The following is a 27,944-nucleotide window of genomic DNA, read 5'->3' on the forward strand; positions in this document are numbered from 1 at the left end:
CTCACATTGTCCACTAAAAGCATGTTCATGACACACGAGCATGATTCAAAATCTAGATTGCAAGATTATCATTGGACTAGCCCCAATGAGAACGCACCCCTCCCTAGTATACATGTAAAAACTAGTCCCATGAAGTCTCCAATTTTCACTAGCCCCATGAATCATCTTTATGCACACCTCTCTCTCTCTCTCTCTCTCTCTCTCTCAAAGTGGCACCATGTGATTCTCTCTCATCCTATGGCATCTACACAATGTACCTTATATTATTAGTCATTCAAAGTAGCATCATGTGTGATAATATTCTCTCATCCTCTAGTCATTTCTTTACAATACGTAGCTAACAATTTTTATGCTGTTAAGAACTTCAAGATGTTACATCATAATCGTGGTTTTTATTTTTTTCTTTCCTTCTTTTTCTCCTCTATCAAAGAACCTAAAGCTGTGAAGGCACGGTGATCATCGTCCGACAACTTCATTAAGACGTATACTTACCTTGTCATCAATTTACATCGACATGTCAAAGATTTAAGATCTTCTCTAAGTGCATAGCTACACATAGGAGCGCTTTATAGATGAAACCAAAGTCTTACTTTCTCACTTCCATCTTCTCTGAGTGCATAGCTACACATTGAAACCAAAATCTTACTTCCTCTAGAGTGAGAATTGCTTTTAAGACACATGATTACACTCTAGATTCAATAAGATCCTCCCAAACCACACAAATCCCCAATAGTACATGGAATAGTTGCCTTCTATCTGGAGCAAGAGAATATAACATAGGACCATCTTGTCGTACGACTTTATTGGCATAGAGAAATGCAAAAAGAGGGTAGGACATGCCACAAGGGATAAGTGAAATACATGCGTTTCAAATCTCTTCCACTCAAAACCATGGATCGTCCTTATCTCAATCAACTCCATCCTATATCTATTAACAAAAGCATTTCTATTTGCTTTGTGCACTTTGAATCACAATAAACTTGCGCAATTCCTATGTTTGATAGTGTTATCCTTTGAAAATTCCAACATCAAATAGCCATGTAACCTCATATATGGTCCACATAAAGATTATGAAGAGTTCTAAACCTAGTTGAGTGAATGCAGTTGTGAACCCCACAGCCCCATAAATCTTCAATGGCGTTGATCATAGACCAACATGATCATCCCCATCATAAAGCAAAGGGCACTAATAACCTTCATCAAATCTATCATGGTCAATCTTATGGCTAAAACCGAGACGAGCACAAGCAGTTACACACACACACACACACACCAGAGAAAAAGAACACATCTGTGTGTTCCGACTGCTTCATATGGTCAACTCATCTCCATGTAACTACTTTCATGAAAAGTTGTGGGTTCCACACACCACCTTACCATCTTCATGTTATCTCCCCATCTCTTCCTACATCCACATATGTCGCAGCCTACAGCCCTTGAATCCAACACTCCGTGAAAAATATTGGCAATACGCTCAGCCAGCTTCAAATAGCCTCTTATTCGTGAAAATATAATAACCTTTCATGAATCTAAAGAACCTAACTGGACAGAATGCCCAGAGTTCAGGATGATGTCCCATGCGTGGTGTTCCAATAGAATGACATATTCAAGAACCACATTCACTTTAAGGGTGTCTTGCACATCAGCGCGCGGGCCGGCTGGCTACCTTGATAACATACATAGAGCTGTCTTTTTCTATAAGGTTATACCAGCTGTCTTTTTCTATAAGGTTATACCCCTTCCCGAACCTCCAATCAGCTGGGAGAAAGTAGCACAATGGCAAGAGCCATATGAAGAGCACACGCCAGAGAAATTAAAGTTGTAAGGCAGGTGGGTTGAAACCCCCGGCACAACCCTTGACACCAATCAGGACATGCATGGCAAGATAGAGCTAAGGATTATCTCCAGCCTCATTTCCCATGCTAAATAAGATCATTGACACCTCACAAAAAATACTTTGTGACATTTCATAATTTTCCCCCCTGAATGTAAGAGGAGCAATTCCATCATACAAGCATGGTCGGCTAACCTAAATACTAAACAACTTCACGGGTTTGGACCTGAGAAGTTTGAAGCCGCCCACCACCATCAATGAATGGATTTGAATATGCAAAGAGAACCAACTCATGAGTGAGAAATTCCACCCGAAACAGCAGCAGTAGCCTTCTTTACACCACCACTGATTCCCATAGCTTCTGTCTTTGACTGTAAAGAAGCCAAGTCATTGGATATTTCTTCATTCTCAACATCCCCATCACCTTTAACATGAGGGCTCCTCTTTGAATGATACGAGTAAACAGATGAAGAATAGTGGGCTGCCCTACTTGCACTAGAGGTTTTTACTAGCTTTTTGGTATCAGAAGCATCCTTGCCACTGCCATTCCCTGCAGACATGCCAGGCCGAACAACCTTAACTGGTTTAGCAAATCCACCTGCAATAAGAAAAAAAAACTTGCGACACCTATTGCCGCAAACTTGAGAGCAATAAAGGAGACAAATATACACACCTCATAGCCCATTCCTCTTTATAAGGCTCTCGCTCTCTCTCTCTCTCCATCTCTCTCTCTCTCTCTCTCACACACACACACACAACCCATTGCACAGTCTTGGTCTTGCAGCACACACTTTCAGAAATGGAATTCTCAGAACTAATGCACACCTTGCAAAGATTTCTGTGGTACAGTTGGAGCTTTCGGAAGAGGTGCCACACATCTGTCTAAGAGAGGTGATGGCTTGTCAGTCTCCTTGGCCTGTTTGGTAGCATCTTCTCGATACTCAAAAACTCGTTCTCTACAGATTCATAAGCAGGTTAAGTGCAGTCAAAATTCGAAAACACAATCACACATACTAACTTTCATGATTACGTTGTGTGAACGGGGCACGTCTGTGCCAAGTTGACCCGACTCGAAAAACAAAACAAAAAATTACATTGTGTGCCTTGCATATCTAGGCAGCCATTGTGAAGAGGTTCTAGCTACCCAAAGGCAGCCCAAATTTTACATGCATTGTGTTTTGCATGTGCGAATATGTGAATATGAAGCGGAAGCAAATAGAGATTGCATAAGAGAGAATAGACAACCAAGAGAGATCCAACACTTGAGCCAAGAACTGAAAAGTATTGAAATGAATTACAAAGGCACAATGGCCATGCTTATATACGTCTCATGGAGAGCAGTCGGCCAGTAGGAAAAGGCACATGGCTGTAGTAAAAGTGATAAAGCCTTAAAAAAAGCTATAAAGTAGTGGAAAAATATGGGAAAAATCCCTAATGACATCAGATAAATATCCGGATAAAAAGGGGAATAAAATGGAGTAAAAGAGAGCTGGAGATGACATGTCCAACACCTCCACTCAGCTCCAACACAGGGGTCCAACTCCCATACCGGTAAGGAGCTCATCAATAGTATCTCGAGGAAGAGGTTGGTGAAGAGATCAGCAAAGTTGTCAACGTAATAATGCCGTCAGCGACCAGCTCACAAAGTTAAAGTGGACCTCAATATGTTTGGTCCTTACATGGAAGAATGAAGTTCGAGCCAACGCCAAGGCACTCTGGTTGTCCGTAAGAATACGGATCGGAGAATCCAAGAGTACATCAAGATTGCTCAACATCTCGAACAACCATAACAGCTCACAGCAGGTACATCCAGATAAGCACAGTACTGAGCCTCAGTAGAAGATACGTAAGACCTGAACTAAGAGTGAAGCAATAACCACAAGTGGATCGTCGAGTATCCTGATCACCTATCCAATCAGTATGAGTATCCAACAAGCTCAGTGCCTCCTCTGAAAGAGAGACCATAGTCCAAGGTACTGGATAAGTATCCGAGAACCCTCAGAGCGGCCTGCCAATGAGAATGGCGAGGAGCGGAAGAAAATTGACTAAGAACACTAACACTGTAAGAAAGGTCGGGCCTAATGTAAGTCAAATAAATAAGAGAACCAACAAGCCTCCAATACTGTGTACTGTCCTCAAAGAGGGAAGAGGGATCATCATGGGAGAGCTTGGAGTTAGGATCCATCGGACAAGAAATTGGACGGCACTCGGTCATCCCAAATGTCTCCAAGAGCTACTGCAAATATCTGTGCTGGCTAAGAAACACTCCATCACAAGCCTGATAAACCTCCATCCCAAGAAAGTAGCAGAGAAGTCCTAAATGAGTCATCTCAAAGGTGAGAGCTAAATCTGACCGAAGCTGTTCAAACTTGGCAAGGTGTGAGCCAGTGATCAATAAATCAGCAACATATAACACAATCAAAGCAACCTGAGCAAAGACATAGAGATTTTTGTCTACAAAGCATCTATGGAATCCAAGGGAAAGAAAGAATGCATCAATCTTATCATACCACGCCTTGGGTGCCTTTCAAACCATAGAAGGCTTTGTGCAATATGTACACCTTACCCTCATGTCCGGGAACCTGAAAACCTTGAGGTTGTTCAACATACACCTCCTCATGTAAGTCACCATTAAGAAAGGTAAACTTGACATCCATTTGGTAAACTAGCCAGTGCTCATGAGCAAAAAGAGCAAGAATTGCCCGGATGGTGGTGTATCTAGCCATAGGAGCACAAGTTTCCTCATAATCCACACCCTCAATCTAAGAGTACCCCTTCGCAACCAATCTAGCTTTGTGTTTGTCCAGAGATCCATCAACATGAAACTTGGTCTTAAAGACCCACTTGACCCCAATGACATGTCGATGCAAAGGCCAATCCACAAGCTCCCATGTACGATTCCTCTCAATGGATCTCCGTCTCCATGGCTGCCCACTACTCCGGAAGAGCAAGAGCCTCTTTAGCTGTAGTAGGCTCATATGACTGTACTGATCAAGGCGAGGTTACAACGACGAGGAAGCTGTTGTAATCTCTGTGCTCGTGTTAAAGATTGTGCTGAAGACTTAGCAAGCTAATGAAGTTCCATATCGGAGAGATGAGAATCACGAACAGTGGTTTCCAACCATCATGGAATCCTCTTTGCAGGAGATCAGGGCATGCTATCCTGAGGTTTTTAGAGGGACCACATCACTTAGACAGATCTGGGAGAGATTGGACTAGAGACAGCTAGGTAGACTACTACTAGCACTGCAGAGACACAGGGAGATCTTACTTCAGACACCCGCACATCATAGCGGAGGAAGACAGTCCCAGTTGACTGACTTCTTCCAGAGATTGGCACCAGTAGCCCAGCCACACACATTGGGAGTGACATCTCAGTGAGCGGAGGAGATTCGAGCTAGGCGACGACCCAGACTAGCTGGCTACCAGACACCACGGCTACACCACAGAGAGATCGCGGCCATGCGGTCTCGACACCAGCAGGAGGTCCAGGAGCAGCTGGCACATTTTCACTCTGATCCAGGATACATGTTCCAGACATTTACGGCATCCTCAGATCGGATGTATGAAATATTGTACCCAGACTATGGGACTGGATGGAGTTAGGAGTAGATAACATATCATCCTTGTATCACCCCTTCAGCATATAGAGATGCATTAGTAGCCCTAGTACTCCATCCACACCCTCTCGTTTGTACACCACTATTGAGTCCCCTATGGTCGTGTTGTCATACTTGTACATTTTATTCTCACTCCACATTTTCCTCTTGATGACTGGAGGAACATCATTGTACTACTTGTTTGTCTCATAGGCCAATTTTGGCCTTTTGCAGACGTTAATATATCTTTCTTTCTTTCTCTCTCTCTCTCTCTCTCTCTCTCTCTCTCTCTCTCTCTCTCACCACCGACATGATCATTTTTTTTGTTTTTCGACTCAAGGTCTAGCACTGCCTTACAATGCCGCCAATAGACTCGAACACAGTAACGCTTTAGTCATTAGCTTCTAGCGTTCCCATTTCTGAGAGTGGTTTTACCACCCACTTAAGGCATTACCCAGGGGGGACTCCAACACCATCATCCCCATCCACAAAGGAGACATCATGGACCCAGGTAACTACAGGACTATCATGATTGGCCACACAATGGGCAAGATCTATGTAGCAGTACTAGAGGACATGATGAGCTCTATGGCAGACAATGGGACAAGGCAATCCTGTTGGAGAATGCATAGGTGGAAGCATAAATTGAGCAAGAGAGAGTAAAGAGAGCTTGTGGACAAGATCACCTTTTATATTAGCAATAAGCTTTCCAATGGCAATTAGCCAGCAAGAGATATTGAACAATGTGCAAAGGAATGGATGATAAAGTGAGAAATGGGAGGCCTCCTTATATAGTGCATATGTGAACTGGCCGACTGTCTCTAGGGACAAGCCAACTGCCCACGACTCATAAATCAAGGAGAAAATACATAAAATGCCCAATAAATAGGCACAACCCAAATACATTGAGATGCACTAATTCTAACACCCCCTCTGCAGCTCATAGTGTGCAAGAGTCTGAAGAAGATAAGCTGATGAAGATGCAACCATGGACCCTCCAGCACCGCGAATACTGGAATCACCTCGAAGAGAGAACCCACCAACCTGTTTCCTTGAAACAAAATGCCACTAGGAATAGCAAGGAACTTTGCTTGGTTACGAATTCCCCCACAAGACAGTGAACTCCAATAATAGATGATGAGCTATTTGACACACTGCGCCCATAATCCCCAACAGTACACGGAAAACACATCATGTCCCAAAAGCCTCGAACAATGAACTCAGAACACATCCAGTTCATAATCTCTGCTACACAAAAGATAACCATGTCCTGCCAGATGTCTAATGCTTGGAACTCCAAATTACGATCCCCATGCAATAGTAAGTGGAGCTGTAATCAACCCCCTCTCCCACCCACAAGCCTCCTCTGCCTAGAAGCACATGGGAAAAACTGCATGCATACTAGAGAAGTAAACCATCTGGGTCCTTATGAGCGAGAAGCACCCTGGGAGCCCTAGAAGTGGTACTAGAAGAATCTATATCACTGTCATTGTCACCCGCCTGTATTTGTGAGAAATCCCCAATCCAAAACCCTAATCAGCTTACATGGAATTTTGTATCAAGAATTTCAAAGTTAATAAAACTTGGACATGTTGTCTAATCTAGCATGGCAAACTTCATGATTGGACATGTGTTTTTTTTCAAGGAACCATGATTGGACATGCTTCTATTCCGAAATGGAAAAGCATAATATTGCATGCATGAATGGACATGCTTCCATCCCGAAGTGGGGAAGTATGATTGAACATGCTTCATAAGCATAATGGACTATGCACTCTTACCATTATGGGAAAGCGTATAGATGGATACAAGTGTATGGACCGGATGGTACTCACCTTAGGCACATGCACAATAAGCTATTTGAAGATCTTGCATTGGATACTGATTTTGAGAATGCTTGAACATTTAGGCATTCATCTTAAAGCATCGAGCTTGTGCATAATACTGGTTGCTGATCTAGCGACTTGTATTTAGTAGGCGGTTAAGTATGTTTCTTGCTTAAACTACTTTCAATTTTGATAGTTTTACAAGATATGTACCTTTTAAGTTGGAGGTCGATTTTGAGGCCTTTCCCTTCATCTTTTGGAAAAACAGAGGCTGGAATCGAAATCAGAGCAGTTGTAAACCCCCTTGGCAAAAAAACAAAAAAAAAAAAGAGAGAGAGAGAGAGAGAGGTGATGTGGCGACTCACCCAGGCCATCTCAGCAACTATCTCTTCAATTGCACATGCAAATTCGTTTTAGAACTTGAGTTATAAGCATCTCTTTCTATTTTCCAAAGAGGAAAAGAGAACTAACTCTTTCTATTTGTTGACAAAGGAAAGTTTCCCATGCAAAACTAAACATGTGTAAAAGTTTCCCATGCAACCTAACATATGTAATCTTTTTCTATTTTGAACTAAGAAAGCTTTTTAGAAAGGAATTCACCTATAAAAGGAGATGATTCCCTTCATTTTGGAAGAGGAGAGTTCATGTAAACTTGTGCATTTTTGAGAGCAGGAAGGCAAGAAGACTAGCTTCTTCTCTACCAAGTGTAGAGAACCATTTTTCAAGAGAGAAGGCTATCATGTGAAGACGGAGGTGCTACTCAAGAAGAGGCTTTGAAGAGTTGAAGAAGAGCTTGCTGATTTTCTTCATCAAAGGACTTCACTCTTGTGAGCATCCTTGCCACAAGAGAAGATAACCGGTTGTGTGACCCATTGGTAGGCCATTGGGGTGGCACACAGACGGGTGAGTTTCTCCAACACTTGTGTGTGTGTGTGGTAGGCCACCACATACAAACTACGAGATTCCAAAGGCTTTGTTTTCTATCTTGTTTGATGGCGGTACCATGCTGATTCAAATCATACCATACACTTGTAAAATTCTGGAGGAATAATTCATATTCCTGTGAAGGGGCCCGGCCGTTCCGGGTCTATGCTGTGTCGTCTCTCTCTCTCTCTCTCTCTCTCTCTCTCTCTCTCTCTCTCTCATTTATTCTTCCATCTATTTGTTGGGGTAAAGGCATTATGCCCACCCTTATAATGTGTACAAGCCCATGTGTTTTATAGTACATAGTACACTTAGTACTTTTAATGTACTAAGTGCACTATGTGTACTAGTGCAAAATATACATGTGTGATAGGGGAGTCACACACTCACTTGCTGAGTTGACTTATCCCCACATCTCTCTCTCTCTCTCTCCCTTCTTCTCTCTGTGTATGTCTCCCACATGAAACCCTAACTCTTAATTCTCCCCCATCAACTGGTATCAGAGCTTTGGCTACAGGAGATCCCTGTGGTAGAGAGTGGTAGGGTTTCTACATCGAAGAGCTACTATGGATGGACTTGTGAGGCATCTGTCGAATAGCCACGGGCAGAGCTGCATCGCTTCATCTACAGCAGCGCAGCAGCAACGTGGTGAGGCCGGAGGAGTGCAGAGCGGCGGATCCTGTCCTCAGCGATGATGAAGGCATAGCTCAGCGTATCGTAGCGGAACGCAGGCGGAGCAGGCTTCCTGCAGTACGAATAGCTTCCAGCGCGGAGGCTTGCAGTAGAAATCGTCGCTCGGCACAGCCTCCTCCGCCCAGAGCTAAACGCCGCCCGTTGGCAGGAGTTTAGAGCGAGTACCCGTATCGCGAAGGGGAGGCAAGCGAGCGAAGAAGAAAAGGGCAGCGGCGCTTCACCAGCGCGCGAAGCTGGAGGAGTCGGGCGCCGTGCAGCCGAGGAGGCTGGGCGTAGAGAAGGACTGCACGGAGTATGTGAAGGAGGTGGAGCCCGTAGCCTGTCAGTTTGACTCCACGCTACAGAGTTCGCAACACTAGCGTTGCCTTGCCGTGAGGCAAACACCTGTCAGTTTGACCACGCATCACCAGGCGGGCACGAGCAAAGGAGAGCTTTACGACTCAGTCTTCTGCAGCACGCCTAAGGAGCTCTCGCCTGAGGAGAAGCCTTAACCTGCAACCTGCAAGACCTACACAGAACAGCAGCAGCAGCATCACCCCCTTTTCCTGCAACAAAAAATCAAAAATTACAAGGTATTTGCTTCAATTTTTTTGGGATTTGCAATTGAGCAAGTACAATCATCAAATGAGCAGGTACAGGTGCCAATATGCTCAATTTTTGAGCAAAATTGGCAAAATTGGGTGACATTGGTCACAATCAGAGTCAATTTGCAAGAAATTGGATGTCAAAATTTGGGGCTTTTGATGTAATTGTGCAATTAAGCATTCATACATGCTGTATGATGTGAGAAATCTCACATTCGGGCAAAATTGTAGGAAATTGATGTGCAAATCAAAGGACTTTTGTGCCGATTGGGTTGATTTGCATGCAGGCACTAGCAATTGATGCTTTGGGCAATGTGTTGATGCCTGTCAAGCACTCAATGTGCCTGTAAATCAAGAGGCTTTTATGTACTGGATGTATATGTGGCCAGAGGGAAGCATCGAGAAGACTCTGGATGCCTTCATGTGCGTTAATGTACCATGTATGATCAGAAATTGATCTTAAATCAAGGGGCTTTTCAAGATTTTATGCTTGTTGAGCTTGGCAAAGCAGCAGGCAAGACTTTTATGCCTTGAATCCTCAGAAATCAGGTTGTAGTCAAGGGGCTTTTGCCCAATTTCTGTTCGGGACTGTTGTATGCAGTGGTCGGGATTGTAAAAGTCTAATTTTCACTCATTTGGACAGCCAGGAGAGCATTTATTGCTGCTGTACTTGCTGGTACAGATTTGGTACAACTTTGTGCAAGTTTTGGCATGGCTGTACATTGATTTGAGTGAAGAAAAGGTTCATTTTCAGCTGCTGTACTTGCCGGTACAGGTTTGGTACATCATTGGTGAGCACTTGGTACTGTTGTACAATACTTTGGAAGGGGAACAGAGCACATTTAAGGTGCTGTCCTAAATCTGCAGCAACCAGATTTTGGTGATTTCATCACATTCAGTGGGAGTAGAGTTGCATTTGTGCTTCCGCAGTGGGAGATAAACTTTGGGAGAACAACTGTGAGCACTTTGTGTGCTTTTGGTGCAGTGTTTGCACATCTTGCAGGGAGTCACACATTGACAGGTTGCATATTGCTATGGCAACCACAAGTGAGAGCTCTTCATTGCTTCACATCAAGAAGCTTGAAGGCTCACATAACTATGATATTTGGCAAACCCAGTGCTATAATGTGTTGCTCCAGAAGAAGCAGCCCAAGCCTATCAAAGAAAGGGGTGTAATGCCCGCTTCTCTTACTGCTGAAGAGTGGTAAGATTTTGAACAGGAAAAACAACTCTGTTGGAAAGTCCAATGCAATGAATGCACGTGGGAGATCCCAGCAAAGGGGTAAAAGCCAAGAACGGGGAAGGAGCAAGTCCCGCTCCAAAAAGGACTTGGAATGCCATTATTGTGGCAAGAAGGGACACTTCAAAAAGCAATGCTACAAATGGAAGAATGATCACAAGGAAAAGGGCAAAGGCAAAGACAAAGACAAAGATGAAGCCAAAGAAGCAAAGCTAAAGGGCAAAAGTGTAGTCAAGATTGAAGAAGTCAATGTGTCACATGCAAGTGACAGTGAGGATGAAGTCCTATTCACGTCTTCACTTTCACTTCTTGCAGGAGATGGTCATGGTATGCACTCATGGATCATTGATTCAGGTGCCTCCTTTCATGTCACAGGTTGCAGAGACTTGTTTGTCAGGTATACTGCTGGCAATGAAGGAGTAGTTTATTTGGGTGACAACCATGCATGCAAGATTCTTGGCAGAGGTGATGTGAGGCTTGTGTTTTCAGATATCTCACAGCTTATGCTCCATGATGTCAGGCATGTGCCTGAGATCAAGAAGAACCTGCTTTTTACTCGACAGCTTGATGATGCTGATTATGTTACCACATTTGGTCGTGGAAAGTGGAAGATCAGTAAGGGCTCACTGGTTGTTGCCAGAGGCTCTAAGGTGGACACTCTTTACTTCATGCATGCAGGTGTTTGTCACCATGCTAATGTAAATGCAACCGAGCTGCCGGAAATTTCTCTGTGGCATAACCGGTTGGGACACATGAGTGTCAAAGGAATGGAGCAATTGTCTCGTTTTGGTTACTTGCCTTCTCTAAAGTTTTCAAGTTTTCAGTTTTGTGAGCATTGTATATATGGCAGGCAACTCCAGTGCCCCCACAAGAAAGCTCTTGGACAGAAAGATGCTCAGTTAGAGCTTGTGCATACAGATGTATGTGAGATGCCTCAGCTTTCTTTGGGAGGGTACATTCTCAGTGTTTCAGAAGTTTGTTGCTCTTGTTGAGAATCAAACTGGCAAAACACTGAAGGCTTTGCGTTCCGAAAATGGTAGAGAGTATATGTCCAAACAGTTTCAGGAGTTTTGTGATGCTAAAGGCATCAAGAGGGAGCTCTCTACTCCTTATGATCCTCCACAAAACGGGACAGCAGAGGATGAACAGGACCATTCAGGAGAAGGTCCGTTCTATGTTGTCACATGCTGCATTACCTCATGGTTTTTGGACTGAAGCTGTTATGACAGCCGTTCATCTTATAAAGGTCACCTAACACAAGGCTTGGTGGGAAAGTGCCAGAGGAAGTATGGACAGGGAAGCCTCTGTCATACAAGCACTTGAGAGTGTTTGGTTGCGTTGCGTACGTGCACATACCGGGGTATAGACTTTGGGATCCAGTGAATAGAAAGATTATACGCAGCAATGATGTCATTTTTTATGAAACATGCATGTATAAGGAGCCTGCAAGGCAACAGGAGCCTAGCAGAGTCATCTTTGATGATGATGGACATCATGGACAACAACCAAGGACTGTAAATCAGCCATTACAGCAACAAAACCAGCCCTTAAATGGTGCTGAAAATGATCCAAATGGACAGCCAGAGATGGCAAAAGATATCCCTATGAATATCCCACAGTTAGAGGAGATAAAGGGCATGATTTTTCAACCTTATGGCATGGAACAGGAGCCACCAATAGGTGATATGCAGGCTGGACAGCAACCTGCAAATGATGGTCATTGGGTACGGAGGTCCACTAGACCCTCCAGAGCCCCTGACAGGTTTGTTCCAGGGGTTGACTACTTGATGCTCTAACAGGTTTGTTCCAGGGGTTGACTACTTGATGCTCACTGACTGTGGGGAGCCCTCATGTTATAAGGAGGCTTTACAGAGGGCAGACAAGGCTCTTTGGGAGCGTGCTATGAAGTCAGAGATGGATTCTCTGCACAAAAATGGAACATGGAAGTTGGTGCATTTGCCTACAAGCAAGAAGGTTTTGCCATGCAAGTGGGTTTACAGGCTCAAAGTTGCACCTGATGCAAAGCCAAGATACAAAGCCAAGTTAGTGGCTAAGGGCTTCAACCAGGAATATGGTGTGGACTTTGATGAGATCTTCTCTCCAGTGGTCAAAATGACCACACTTAGAGCTGTATTAGCTTTGGTTGCTCATGATGATCTGGACTTGATTCAGATGGATGTGAAGACTGCTTTTCTTCACGGTGATCTCCATGAGGAGATATATATGCAATAGCCAGAGGGTTATGCAGTGAATGGAAAGGAGAAGCTTGTATGTAAGCTGAAAAAGAGTCTTTATGGGCTCAAACAGGCACCAAGGGAATGGTATCATAAATTTGATACATTCATGAGATCACAGGATTTCAGGAGAAGTGACATAGATCATTGCTTATACACCAAGAAAGCTTTGGATGGCAGTCTATTGATCCTCATCTTGTATGTTGATGATATGTTGATTGCCGGGAAATCTCGTAAAGAGATGGATGCCTTGAAGAAGAGGCTGCATCAAACCTTTGATATGAAGGATTTGGGTGATGCAAATCACATTTTGGGTATGCGGATACTTCGGGACAGAAATCAGCATGTGTTGTATTTGTCTCAGAAGGAATACATTGGCAAAGTCTTGCAGAGGTTCAATATGGACGGGGGGAAGAAGACTAGTACTCCTTTGCCTCCATATGTGAAACTCAGTGCTATGGACAGCCCACAGTCGGATAGTGACAAGGCTGATATGTCCAAGATTCCGTATGCTTCAGCTTGTGGCAGTCTCATGTATGCCATGGTTCTACCAGGCCTGACATTGCATTTGCAGTAGGAGTGGTTTCTAGATACATGGCCAAACCTGGCAAGAAGCATTGGGAAGCAGTGAAAGGTGTCATGAGATACCTGAAGGGCACACATGATATGTGCATTTGTTTTGGCAAACAGGATGCATTAGTGCATGGTTACACGGATTCGGATTATGCCGGTCATCCAGATAACCGGAAGTCTACTACCGGTTATGTATTTACATTCACAGGAGGTGCTGTGTCATGGATAACCAGGATGCAGAAGTGCACTGCCTTATCTACTACAGAGGCCGAGTATATTGCAGCCACAGAGGCTTGTAAGGAGGCATTATGGCTATCTCGGTTAGTGGTTGATTTGGGTTATACAGGGGATATTCCATTGTTGCATTGTGACAGTCAGAGTGCCATCCAGTTGTCAAAGAACCCTGTCTTTCATGCAGAGACGAAGCACGTGGATGTGAAGTATCACTTCATCAGAGAGGTGATAGAGAACAAGCAAATTCAGCTTATCAAGATTCAAACGGATGACAACCCGGCTGATCTGTTGACAAAGAGTTTGCCTCCGAAGCGGTTTGCTCATTGCAGACACTTGATGGGCATTGGATGAGGCCAGTTTCAGCCTTGATATGGCCTTGTATATTATCATGTACATGCTGATTTTTTCTTTTCCTTTACTTAAGGGCACTTTGCCTTTAAGTGGGAGGTTGTTGGGGTAAAGGCATTATGCCCACCCTTATAGTGTGTACAAGCCCATGTGTTTTATAGTACATAGTACACTTAGTACTTTTAATGTACTAAGTGCACTATGTGTACTAGTGCAAAATATACATGTGTGATCGGGGAGTCACACACTCACTTGCTGAGTTGACTTATCCCCACATCTCTCTCTCTCTCTCTCCCTTCTTCTCTCTGTGAATGTCCCCCACATGAAACCCTAACTCTTAATTCTCCCCCATCACTATTTGGCTCAAGTATTGTTGGCTGAAAATTCACAAGTTTTACTTCAATTTTCAGCCATGGTTAAAAGTGGATTAATGTGATTTAGCAGTGATAAGCTTGTTACGCAACCTCAGCGAGTTTCAGTCGTGTCGTGTCTTTGCCCATTCTCTGAGATGAAGACTTGCCCTTGGTCTTGTCCTTCTTCTTGGAAAAACAATCCTTGGTCAGATGTCCTCTCTTCCCACATCAGAAGCAGCGACTCCGACCTTTCTTTTGAACTAAAGTAGGTGCCTGATCAGAACTGTTGAGAGACACCTTCAACTTACCCTATGAAACGAGGACGTACTCTTCCTCCGATAGTAGGGAGCTAAGATCATCAAAATCCAACTGAGTGGATGTGACCTGGCACCACAAAGATCGAGAAATCGCATCATAGTCCGAGGTAAGCTTGGTGAGGATAAGTGCAACCAGCTAAGCAGAGGATAAAGCAAAACCCATTGCCAGTAACTCGTCATGGATATAGCCTTAGCCTTCATGAGGAACGATTGCATGGAACTTTCTGTAAGGAATAACAAACCATAGAGTTGCCGTTGCAAGGTAACTGCCCTCATCCACGAATCTCGAGTAAAGAGATCCTCCAAAGTAGACCATACCTGATGAACACTAGTAAGAGTTTGCACGGCCGATGCGACCTCCTCTCTAATGGTCCGCACAAGAACAAAATGCGCCTTTGAATCCCGATTCTCCCAGTCTTGTAATTCTGCAACAAATTCATCCTCTTGATCCTGAGTCCACCTCCTAGAGTTCTGATGACGCTCGGGCTGCTTCTCAGTGCCCAGAACAATATCCCACAAACCCTCGTGGATGAACCAAATCCGCATTTCAGACTTCCAATGGGCATAGTTGGGTCCTTTCAACTTGTCGTCCTTGTTTATACAGGGAGGAACAATATCCACAGCAACAAAGAACACAAATCTCAGCTCTCCAAGACTCCTCTCAAGTGCTTTCCAACAAAGTGAGGCTCCATAACCAATCAGCCCCCTCTCAAACCAGAGAGAGACAAAGGCTGGACAGCAGCAAAACAATCTAAGAACCAGCGAGAACCTCCTACCGGAAGGGCAAGGACTCATGGAGGAAGAAGAAAAAATAGTGCCACTTGACTGAGGACACCACATGCAAGAGAACTCACCAACAACCGATGCTGGAGTAGAAAACGCAGTCAAAACTCCAATGCTCGACTCTGTAGAAGAAAACGCAGCCAAGAAACTTCACAACTTGTAGAAGAAAACGCAGCCACGAAGACTGGCCGACAGCAAACAAAGGGCTTGCTAGACCAGAAAACGCAGCAAAGTAGTGAAACGCAGCTACTATTAGGGATTGACTGCCCATGACTCATAAATCAAGGAGAAAATACATAAAATGCCCAATAAATAGGCACAACCCAAATACATCGAGATGCACTAATTCTAACAAATCCTCCATTGTGAAGGAGATAGCGCTGGCGGAAGCATAAACAATAAACATATGAGAGAGTGCAAAGGAGAATGAGAGAGTTGGACAAGATCACCTTTTATAACAGCAGTAAAGCTTTACAATGGCAATGGCCAGCAACTGAATGGTGAACTCTATGCAATAGAAGTGGATGAATGAGTGAATAATGGGGAACTCTTTATATAGTGCAAGAGGGAACTGGCCAACTACCTCTAGGGCTGGCCAACTGGCCTTGGACAAATAATTAGGAGAAAAATCCAGTAAAATCCCAAATAAATAGTAAAGCCCCAAAACACTGAGATGCACAATTCTAACACCTCCTCTGCAGCTCATAGTGTGCAAGAGTCGGAAGAAGATAAGTCGATGAAGATGCAACCATGGACCCTCCAGCACTGTGAATACTGGAATCACCTCGGAGAGAGCACCCGCCAACCTATTTCCTCGAAACAAGATGCCACCACGAACAGCAAGGAACTTTGCTTGGCCACGAATTCCTACACAAGTATGCAGTGAACTCCAAAAATAGATGATGAGCTGTTGGACACACCGTGCCCATAATCCCCAACAATGGACGAAACACATCACGTCCCAAAAGCCTCAAACAATGAATTTGGAACAAATCCAATTCATAATCTCTGCTGTACCAAATATAACCATGTCCTGCCAGATGTCTAATGCTTGGAACTCCGAATCACGGTCTCCATGCACCAATAGGTGGAGCTGTAATCCACCCCCTCTCCTGCCCACAAGCCTCTTCTAGCTAGAAGCACATGGAGGAAAACTGTATGTGTACTAGAGAAGCACATCATCTGGGGTCTCTTGAGCCAGAAGCGCCCTAGGAGCCCTCGAAATGGTACTAGAATCTGTATCGCTATCATGTGTCGTGTCTTTGCCTTTTCTCTGAGATGATGAAGCCTTGCCCTTGGTCTTGTCCTTCTTCTTGGACAAACAATCCTTAGACAGATGTCCTCTTTTCCCGCAAGAGAAACAACAACTCCGACCTTTCTTTTGAACTGGGGAAAGTGCCTGGTTAAAACTGTTGACTAACACCTTCAACTTACCCTATGAGATGAGAACGGACTCCTCCTCCAAAAGTAGGGAGCTAAGATCATCAAAATCCAACTAAGTGGATGTAACCTGGCACCGCAAAGATAGAGAAATAACATGATAGTCCGGAGGAAGCTTGGCGAGGATAAGAGCAGCCAGCTGAGAAGAGGACAAAGCAACACCCATAGCGAGTAACTAGTCATGGATATCCTTGGCCTTCATGAGAAAAGACTGCATTGAATTGCCTTAAGGAAATAACAAGCCGTGGAGCTGCCCCTGCAAGGTAACTGTCCTCATCAATGAATCTCGTGCAAAGAGATCCTCCAATTTTGACCATACCTGATGAGCACTGGTAAGAATTTGCACTGCTGGTGAGACCTCCTCGATGATAGACCGCACAAGCACAAAATGCGCCTTCGAGTCCCGATTCTCCCAGTCTTGTAATTCCACAACAAATTCATCCTCTTGACCTTGAGTGCACCTCCTAGAGTTTTGAGGACGCTCGGGCTTCCTTTGAGCGCCCTGAACAATGTCCCGCAAACCCTTGTGGATGAACCAGACCCGCATCTGAAGCTTCCAGTGAGCATCGTTGGGTCCTTTCAACATGTCATCCTTGTTCATACAGGGGGGAGGCATATCCACAACAGCAAAGAACAAATCTCAGCTCTCAAACACTTCTCTCAAGTACTTACCAACGAAGCGAGGCACCAAGAACAATCAGCCCCTCTCAAACCGTAGAGAGAAAGAGGCGGGACAGCAGCAAAACAGTCCAAGATCCACTGGGAACCACCTACCGGAAGGACAGGGACTCGTGGAGGAAGAAAACAGTGAAGAGCCACTTGTCTGGTAGCACCACAAGCAAGAAACGCACCACCAACAGATGCTCTAGAAGAAAACGCAGCCAGATCACTTCAAAAACTGTCTCTGAAAAGCTAAACAGAGGCTGTAGGGCTGGCTGACAGCAACCAGAAGAGGGCTAGACCAGAAACGCAGCAAGGTACTGAAAACGCAGCTACTGTATGGACTGATCTGCAGCCGGAGAAGTGATGGAAGCAAAACGCACAGCAAGGTGGGCAGATTTGCAGAGTTTGGAGCAGCCTGGACCTAAGCGTATAAGCGTATGATACCATGAAGGAGTTAGCACAGGCGTATGATACCATGAAGGAGAGTTTGGAGCAGCCTGGACCTAAGCGTATAAGCGTATGATACCATGAAGGAGATAGCACAGGCGTATGATACCATGAAGGAGATAGCACAGGCAGAAGCATAAACAGTAAACATATGAGAGAGTGCAAAGGAGAATGAGAGAGTTGGACAAGATCACCTTTTATAACAGCAGTAAAGCTTTACAATGGCAATGGCCAGCAACTGAATGTTGAACTATGTGCAGGGGAAGTGGATGAATGAGTGAATAATGGGGAACTCCTTATATAGTGCAAGAGGGAACTGGTTGACTGTCTCTAGGGCTGGCCGACTAGCCTTGGACAAATAATTAGGAGAAAATTCCAGTAAAATCCCAGATAAATAGTAAAGCTCCAAAACACTGAGATGCACAATTCTAACACATTGCACAAGAGCAAGAGAAGGAGAAGCCGGGGAAGGAGGAAGTGGGGGTGGAGAGGCAGGGGGTAAAGAAGTTGAAGGTGGAGAAGCTGGTGGTGGAGTTGGGGTGGCCGAGGAAGGAGGAGGGACCTTGATGGTAAGCTCAGGATGCGAGCGAGAATCATCTGAGGGTTCAACAAAGTGAACATCGCGAGACATCGCCAAGGATCGCGACTCCAGATCCCATAATCTGCAAGCTTTGGAATGAGAGCTATATCCAAGGAATTTGCACTTTCTAGACTTGGGATCAAATTTGGATCTGTCAGAAACAGGGATATGACCACAGGCATCACAACCGAAAACCCTGAAATGAGAGACGAAAGGTTTCTATCCAGCAAAAGCCTCCACTAGAGTCATATGAGAAACTGCCTTTGTAGGAGAACGGTTGATGGTGTAAACAGCAGTGCTCCCAGCTCTCCCTAGAAAGAGGAGGGAAGATCAAAAGAAAAAAGCATGGTACAGGCCATCTCCTGAACAATCATGTTCTTGTATTCAACCACACCATTCTGCTAAGGAGTGTGAGGTGTGGAAAATTGACGGCTTATACCTTTCTGTGAGCAAAATTATGGAAGGCTTTGGAGTTGAATTCTCCTCCATTGTCGGAGCGGACTTGTCAAACCTTCTATGTGGTCGCAATCTCAACCAAAATCACCCACTCTTGGAAGTGGAAGAAAGCTTGAGATTTTTCTGCCAAGACATGAATCATCAATAATAAGCATAAAGTACCTAGCTCCTCCTTGGGTAGTAGTCCGCATGGGGCTGCATAGGTCCATATGAATGAGCTCCAAAATATGAGAAGTCCGATGAGTAGCCTCATGAGGAAAGGCCTCTCGGTGTTGCTTGCCATAAAGACAAGCCACAAAAGTGGAATGAGACAGTTTCAGTGGTGGAAGACCCTCGACCATCTGCGAAGTATAATTCAAATGCCCATAGTGAGCATGCCACAAATCCGTATCCACATGAGCTACCAAGGCATGATAGCTATGAAGAAGTTGCCGCAGATGAGATTGGGACTTAGTCAAAGAGCCACCAAAGTCCTTGAACCGATAAAGACCGCCTTCTTGGATACTTGTGGCAACAATCTGCCAGGTGCTGGTGTCGATGATCTCAAGGACAGAATTGTCGAAGTAGACACCATATCCTTTCTCCGCAATCCGAAAAATTAAGAGGAGATTGCTGTAGAACTTGGGAACATGAAGCACATCCCGAATGGTAGAAGACTGGCCCGAGGAAGAATTAAGTCACACATTACCAACTCAAGAGGCCTCCAAGTTGGAAGCATCACCAATGGACATCGTCGAAGAGCTCGGACGAGTGTTATGAAGAACGGTCCTATCAGAAGTTATGTGAGTAGTACACCCACTATCAACCACCCAATCCGTAAGACGTGAGGTGAAAGGAACAAGAGAGTCATAGGGAACCTCCTCAATACCGATGAAGACGACTCTCCTTGGTGGAAGAAGATTTTTGAGTTTGGTTGGTGGATGAAGAGGTTTGATTGGGGGGTTTCTTAGCAGAACCACCTTCTCTCTTCTTGCAACAATCAAGCTGAATGTGACCTTTGAGACCACAATGACAAGAAGTAAGCTCCTTAGGAGAGGGATGATTGTGGTCACCTTTGTTGCTCGTGGAAACCTTGGACTACCATTTGCTTTTGTCCTTGGCCTGAAGAAGGGTCTCGGAAGTACCCTAGCTAGTCTTCCCATATCCTAAACCATGCCAACAATGGTATGTAGTTCAAGAGTAGAACTAAAAAGTGATACAGTATTACAAAATGCAGAGAAAATCTCGAGCAAGTTGACGAGGAGCTGATTGATGAAGTCCTCGTCGATAGCTTTGCTTCCCAAGAGACCAACTACTTCTGAATGGTTGTGAACTCCGTAACAGAATCCGGCGATCTTCAAGTCAGAGAGTTGATTCTCCAAGGCTACCTTTAGTGATACCTCCTTTAGATGAGGTCCCGCAATTATTCTACAGTTTCCTCATCATTGTCATCAAATTGACGAGCAATAGAGGGTTTTATGTTGAAGAAGATAAAGACATGAGCCCTTGCATCTTTGTTAGCCCAAGCATCAATCGCAACTTAGCATCGAGAAAGGCATATGTACCAAAAACAATACCCCATAGCCGATGATATCGAAAGAGAGTCTTCATATGTAGTACCCAATCAAGATAATTGGTTCCATCTAAGATGGATTCCTTGGGAAGTTGAGGAATGGATGAAGAGATGACAGTCGATGTAGAAGCCATGGAATCCTCCTCTTAAATTTACAACGGAAAGGCTGCAAGAAGATACCCAGGGGTTGCCCACTCCTCCCTAGACGCTAGGTGAGGTGAAAGAACTATACTCCTACCGGAGATCGTGAAGACGGAAGCTAACCCAATGCACGATGAAGTGAGGGAGGGAGAGGCTAAAGGAGCAAGTGCACGGTGCTACCACTAGTCCGGGGTAGGGACAGAATACAAAATTAGGGGAGGAGGAGAGGGAGGGCTGGGAAAAAAAATGTAGTGAAGTACTGCTGTAGGAGAAATGCAGCAAAGAAGGCAAAAAACAAATGCTGATTTGTGCTCGAAGGAAATCTCCAAAACGTAACCACCCAGGGAGCACAGGAGAAAAAACAAATGCAGGCTGAAAACTCTTCTTGCTGATCTGTGGAAGCCACAAGATCTCTAATACCATGTGAGAATATATGAATATGAAGCAAAAGCAAATAGAGATCATACAAGAGAGTAGACAGCCAAGAGAGATCCAACACTTGAGCCAAGAACTGAAAAGTATTGAAATGAATTATGAAGGCACAATGGCCATGCTTATATACACCTCATGGAGAGCAATCGGCAAGTAGCAAAAGGCACACGACTGTAGCAAAAGTGATAAATGCCTAAAAATAAGCTATAAAATAGAGGGAAAATATGGAAAAAATCCCTAATGACATCAGATAAATATCTGGATAAAGCACAATGATTCTTGGATCTAAACATAGATCCGGTTCATGCATGCTAATCTGTTGTGCATACAAAAGATCTTGTTGATTCCACACCTTGGTCATGCTCTGTCAACGCTTGGATTCCTGCGCAAAGTTGCCTCGGGCTGCCTCTATGCGGGGATTCTCGCCAACACCTGAGAGATCTGTGAGATATCTGTTCTACAATTACCTTTGTCCTCCCTTTTTATAGGGATCTGATGGCAAGTCATTTTCAGGTTGGCCATCCATTTGCAGGTCATAATGATAAAACATCATCAAAAACACCATAAAACATGTTCATATTGTGCCCAACTTGTGTCCCAACCATTGGACCTTGTTCAGCAAAGGGGAGATCTCAGCTGCCCTCCCTCATGGCCAGGGAATCTTCCCCGCCCAACCCCACCCCACCCATCAGGCACCTATTGGTTTGTCAAAACCACCCAAATCGGACCATATTCTGCCCCTACTCTTGCCTAACTGTCGGCATCAAGTAACATCCATGTCCATGTGGCACTCACACACATGATGCACAAAACACCACAACAGCCCTCGCAAAGCCCAGACAAGGATTGATTTGAGCATTGTTTACATGCAGACTTTACGTATCGCCTACAAGCTTCCTCGCCTTATTGAGATGGTATGACTATCCTTAGGCAGCCACTTCCTTGAGCAATGTCGTACGCAGACTTTACAGACCATCTGTAAGTCAATTTATAGGGTTCCAATGAATCACATGTTACCCGCCCATCAGTTCATATTGAAAATTTCCTACATTGTATCACACATTGTCAAGTGCGGACATTTTGAAGTGGATTCCTGCCCAGACACCAGACAAACGAATACGATTTTGCCATGTTGACTACACCCACCTGGACACCAGACAAATCAATACGATTTAGCCATGTTGACTACACACTTGTCTGGATGGAAAGCTCTCAACCGCACACCTGTGTTAAATTCTGAAAGTGAAGTACTTGTTCGCAGAGGGAGAAAAGGTTAAAATTTATAGCTCTTAAAATGTCTTGGCCTCAGAAAACTTGAAAGTCTGATCCTTTGTTTGAAAAGAAAGTAGAGAGAAAGGAACCCAGAAGGAACAAAGCTCAAGTCCAATGTGGAAGCATGATGTTACCTGGGTAAGGAAGCATGCTGTCGTCCTAGAGGTGTGCCACCACCCTTGCCATAATGTTCCTCCAAATGGGCAAATTGCCTTTTAAATTGATCAACAGCACTGCAAGCAGTGAACACATAATGTACATCAGCAGGTACTCCCAACGAGAGAGGGAGAAAGGAAAAGAGGGGGAGCCATCCAGCACTTTCAATGCTAAGCATGGGAGTGCCAACCTTGGATACATGAAATTAGTATGGTCAGCACCATTATGGTATTCCTTCAGCATTTGTGGATGGTATTCAAGTATCTATACCCAAAAAGCACCAGAAAGATTCATAGCTTTAGCATAAAAACTCATCAATTCTACCCAGGACTCCCTCAAAAATGAAGAGAAAGAAACATGACTGGTAGTTGACCTGATATCTGCCAATGTACCTCTCGGTAGATGAGCTCTCGCACATCATCCTTGGTTAGCCGGCGTCTTTCAAATTCAAATTCCAATTTAGAGATGGGTTGTGAGAAAGGTTCTCGCTCTACCTTTGCTAAACCCTTGAAGTAAGGATCTGCCAAAGCCTAAGGCACACATCCAAGTTAATGCGTCAAACTGGTACTGTAAATCCTTTACAAGCACCAAGGCATCCACTTAGAGCAAGGTTATGCTAAAATGCATACCTGTTCTGCAGTAGGCCGGTCCTTGGGGTCAAAGGCAAGTAGTTTCTCTAAAAGGCTTGTTGCCAAAGGATCAGCATTCGGAAACTTATAAGAAAACGGTATGTGTTGTTTCTTGCGCATGCTGCTCAGATACCTTCTAGCCTTCTCATTCCGAACCTGCCCAAGAGAAGGTAAGAATGAGAAGGGCATAGTTTCCATGTCAACACACCAAGCCAAACACATCATCAGGTGGAAATATGTACTGCAACTCAACTATACAAAAGTAGTACTGCTAGAGAAAAACTTCCCAAAGCCCAAAACCAAGAAGAGAAGGATCTAAACTATGTCAACCACAACACAACAGCATAAAGAGAGTAAATAAAGACAATTTGTCCAGTTAGAGCAAGTAGGTTTTGCTCTAGATCAAATGCAACAAGCCCAACATCCATGGGAGGATGCCTGAAAGACCCCCTTAGATAAATCCACACGTATCCTTCCTGGCTGCCAAGGCAAGGAGCAAGGAGGAGGGGCCAACCCTATCAATTGCATCTGGGGAAGGAGTTCCCAGTAAATCTGTCATGAGATCCAGTTGGTGCACAACATTCTTCCCGGGAAAGAGCGGCTTTCCAGTCAAGACTTCAGCAAAGATGCAGCCAATGCTCCAGATGTCAATCGCAGGGGTGTACTGCAACAAACGATGAGGCAGGTAAGGCCCCTACATACTTAAACGGGGGTGCATAACCATCTTCCTAAGGGAATTTACAGACAGATCTGGCAATGGGTTTAATACTCTTTGGGCTTGGACAAGTAATGATGCCCATCCATCTATGAGTTAATACACCCCATATCTGTAAGGCCCCTGAGAAATTCATAAATAGGCACAAACCTTGGAAAAAAAGGAACCACATAGTTCCGGTGCACGGTACCATCTTGTAGCAACATAATCCTGCCACAAGGAGGGCAAACATAATCACTCCCTCGATGAGAACATTCAAATGCACTCACAATAGCTCAAACTCAAAATGAAACATCTCTCTTTGAGACAGTCTGCAAGATATCAAACCCTTCAATTTGCATGGTACATACGGTCCAAAATATTGCTGATGGAGCATCATTAAAGGTAACACGAGCCAGACCGAAGTCACAAATCTTCAGCTTGCAGTCAGCATTAGCCAACACATTCTTCGGCTTCAAATCCCGATGGAACACGTTAGCTGTCACATTGAAATACAGTAACATAAGGGAATGGGAAACAAAGAACAAAGCTAGTTAATCCACAATAAGTGAAGGATAAAAATAACAACTAAAAAATCTAGCACTGTGCCAGTCCTTACAGTTGCTAGCTTGCAAGAATGAGTGGCAAAAGCCCTAGGAAGTATGCAACTACGGCATGTAAAACATCCCAAAAAAAAGGCCACTCTGGCCTCAAGGTTGTTGGCTTTTTCCTTGTCTGTGTTCTGATATCTTCTGCATCCAGTAACCTCAAACACTGTGGTCTCTCCTTGTCACATAGAACCCACAATATCGGACCAGAGCATTCTTACGTGCTAGCCCCTTAGAGCATGTCATCAAGCATCCCAGGCAAGCATATGGGTGCACATGATACAAGGAATTAATGATTATTGCTAAAAAAAGCCAGACATATACTAAACTTTAAAGAGAGGTGTATCTAAGAGCAAGGGCATCCATTACACTTACTGAGGTTAAATAGAGGATTGTCTAGGAGCAAGAACATCCTTTATACTTACTAAGCTCGCTCTGTTTTCTCTTTTCATACATATACTAAGGAAAGGCTTGCTTGGTGGCCATAAACTGAAGCAATAGCTGCAGCTGATGTCAGAAAGACTCCGCTCTACTAGAACCTGAAGCCACATGACCTGGATGTGAGAAATCAATGCTTCCACCTCAGGTTAGACCAGGCATCTACTAGCTCATGTTCATAAGTTCCCCCCATTACAAGGAAAAGTCATGTTTGAGCGGCAAGATGTCTGGTACCCTGATTTCCCACCAGACACGTGTCAGACTGAGCTTGATGGCAAGACAAAGGGAACAATTTGGAACCATTTGACCAGGGGTAGCAAAATCTGGCAGCATTTGGCCAGGCAGTACTGAGCTTTGTAGGCTGCATTGACATCCCATAGGCACTTTTAAAAGTTCCAAATCCAGCACCCTCATAATCCATCCCCTTGCCCTTCTTTAAAGTGCACTGTATGACTCATGCCTTCAGTTCAGCACAGAACCACAGCCTTGTACTCCAGCCATTTTTGAGCAAAGCAAATGCCCCATTTTAAAAAGAGTCCAGGAGGCCACCTGCATTTGAGCTGAGGTGGTTTTCTCACTCAGCATTAGGGTTTGTTACACAACATTCCCCACCCATACGATGGACAGGAAGTTGCACGGAGACAATTGACCATCAATCTTAACAAACCGTCCATAGACGAGCAAGAGTGATTGTATAGCCAGCCTAAGAGTTGTCTTGTCGCTACAGTTCCACGTCTATCACACCTGATACCATCTGAGCTCCAAAACCAATGATCACTAGCAAACATTTTCCTAAGTAAATCGAGTACCCATATGCCATGCAGAGTTTTCACCTGTGTGAATATACTTCAAAGCTCGGAGGAGCTGATACAAGAAGAACTGATAATGCTCTGGGGTGAGGTCGTCATTGGCCTTGATAACTTGGTGCAGATCAGATTCCATGAGCTCAAATACCACATAGATGTCCTTGAACTCACGAGGTGAAGGGGGCAGCATGATGTGCTTGATCTCAACAATGTCCGGGTGCCGCAAAAGTCTCAGGAGCTTGATCTCCCGTAGTATCCGTGTTGCATCTGAGACATGCTCAAAGATATCATTTATCTTCTTGATGGCAACCTTCTCACCATTGTGTGTATCTATGGCAGAGCACACAACGCCATAGCTTCCCCTACCGATCACCTCCTGGATTTGGTAGCGGTTGCCTTCTCCATATTCGGTGAAGAACTCGTGATTCACCAGGTTCTGGTTCCAAAAAGGCAGAAAATTAGGGCCACAAAGCAAGAAGTGGGGGAACTAAGGTTGGAATTACAGCTATGAACAGGAAAACTAAACAAATGCAACATACAGAGCAAGCCATAGAAAATTAGGTAGGTATGTGCAGGAAAATCACATGAATGCATCAAACCAAGTAGGTCTAGGGTGAGCGGATGGACACCAAATCAGGTATAGGGTTCTACTACGGAAAAATGCACAAACGCAACGTTTAGAGCTCCATTGAGTACATGAAAACTGCAAATTTGTATTTCACAGAAAAAAAAACACGCGCGCGAGGAGCAAGTGCCTGACTTTACGGTTTTTATCAGGGCCGGCTTGCATCCTGCGTCAGCCAAACGGGTCTGCTGCACGCGGATAATGTTGAGGGTGAGGTCGAATTGCTGCGGGAGCAAGGAGGAGGCCTGCACGAAGAAGCGATCCGCGTGGCTTTCCCTCTTCTCTTTGCTGTCTTGGGTTTCCCAGCTGAGGCAGGAGCAACAACAGAGGCGCTGGCACCACTGGGGTAGATTCTCGAGGAGCGATGTGCCCATGTGCTGGGACAAAATGGCGACGGATGGGAAAAAGCTCTGCAGGGTCTACAGGCTTTTACGGTTACGCTGGAAAGCTCACGAGGAGCGAGCTAGGCAATGGCGATGGGGCATAGGGCCTTTTCACTTTTAGGGTTTCGTTGGGACGCTCGCAGAAGGGAGTAGCTTGGCTACGGCGCGAGGGGGCATCAAAAGTTGGGTTTGGTGGTAGTGGGTGGGAAGGCGAAAAGGAAGCAGAGCTGACAAAGGGGTTCTTGCTGTATTCCAAAAACTACCTTTGTGTTGCTTTTGGCCTCGTGACACAAAAACTCTAGAGTCAACACTTGTTGCTTGGCGAGCCAGAGGAGCAGAAAATTCTATTATGGTCTATAGAAACTATGGAGTGTTACCAAAGAAGCATAACTGATACACACTCTATGAAAGTATGAGTGTGCGTGGCTGGTCAAATTCCTTAATTGAATTGACCTATGACTGACTCTATTCTCCCAATGATCGAGTAGTTGAGCAAAGTAGGAGCCCATAGCTACTACATTTTGTTGGTTGCTAAGCATATCTGACAGAGTGAGAAACCCCTCCACAACTTGTGGAACTTTTGTCTGCATAGGTTGAACAAAAAGAAGAGTGTGCTCTTTCACTCTCTATTGCTATTAAGGGCATAATCTACATAGTATATCTCCTTGTGCCTCAATCCATTGCTCGCTCATGGAGAGATTGGTGTTTGCAAGTGTGGTGGTGCCACCTAAGAGGCTTGTGTGTAAGTGTCCCATTACTAGGATTATATATGTTCAATGGTAATCAAATTTTGACCAAATTAGAGCCTCTTTTCAAGAGATGCAAATGAAGTTACATGACATGTATCATGAAAAAGGTCCCATGTTCATTCATCATCCCACCATTTGACGTGCTCATATATCTTGCACCCTACTTGACGTTAGATGGTCTTTTGCGACTTGGATCTTGCTTCATGTGTCACCTATCACTAAGGCATGTGCTACACTTTTGTGATACAATTGGTACGATCTCTTCAAGGTTGATATTTCCAATGGCATACTCCAAGTTCCTAAAAAGAGGATGGAGAGTATGAGGGTGGAA

General features: G+C 44.5%; 1 protein-coding gene across 3 annotated transcripts; it reads right to left on the reverse strand.

The window, feature by feature from the left end:
* Nucleotides 1-1,945: 1,945 nt before the first annotated feature.
* LOC147609720 (mitogen-activated protein kinase 9-like) lies at nt 1,946-27,125 on the reverse strand. 3 transcript variants are annotated; one of them, XM_086787184.1, is made up of 11 exons: nt 26,622-27,125; nt 25,884-26,292; nt 24,376-24,503; nt 24,176-24,235; nt 23,825-23,974; nt 23,311-23,466; nt 23,074-23,211; nt 22,872-22,945; nt 22,660-22,758; nt 2,660-2,790; nt 1,946-2,384 (listed from the first exon to the last, which is right to left on the reverse strand). In XM_086787184.1, the coding sequence occupies exons 1-11, from the start codon at nt 26,853-26,855 to the stop codon at nt 2,125-2,127; spliced, it is 1,839 nt and encodes a 612-aa protein (XP_086643310.1). In that variant the 5' UTR covers nt 26,856-27,125; the 3' UTR covers nt 1,946-2,124. The 3 variants fall into 3 exon arrangements, with proteins under 3 accessions (XP_086643310.1, XP_086643313.1, XP_086643311.1); XM_086787187.1 differs by having other exon boundaries at nt 26,612-27,113; XM_086787185.1 differs by having other exon boundaries at nt 26,617-27,035.
* Between the last annotated feature and the right edge of the window lie 819 nt (nt 27,126-27,944).

The sequence above is a fragment of the Cibotium barometz genome, chromosome 50 (assembly GCF_041138505.1).
Source record: "Cibotium barometz isolate CiBa-2024 chromosome 50, ASM4113850v1, whole genome shotgun sequence".
Lineage (NCBI taxonomy): Eukaryota > Viridiplantae > Streptophyta > Polypodiopsida > Cyatheales > Cibotiaceae > Cibotium > Cibotium barometz.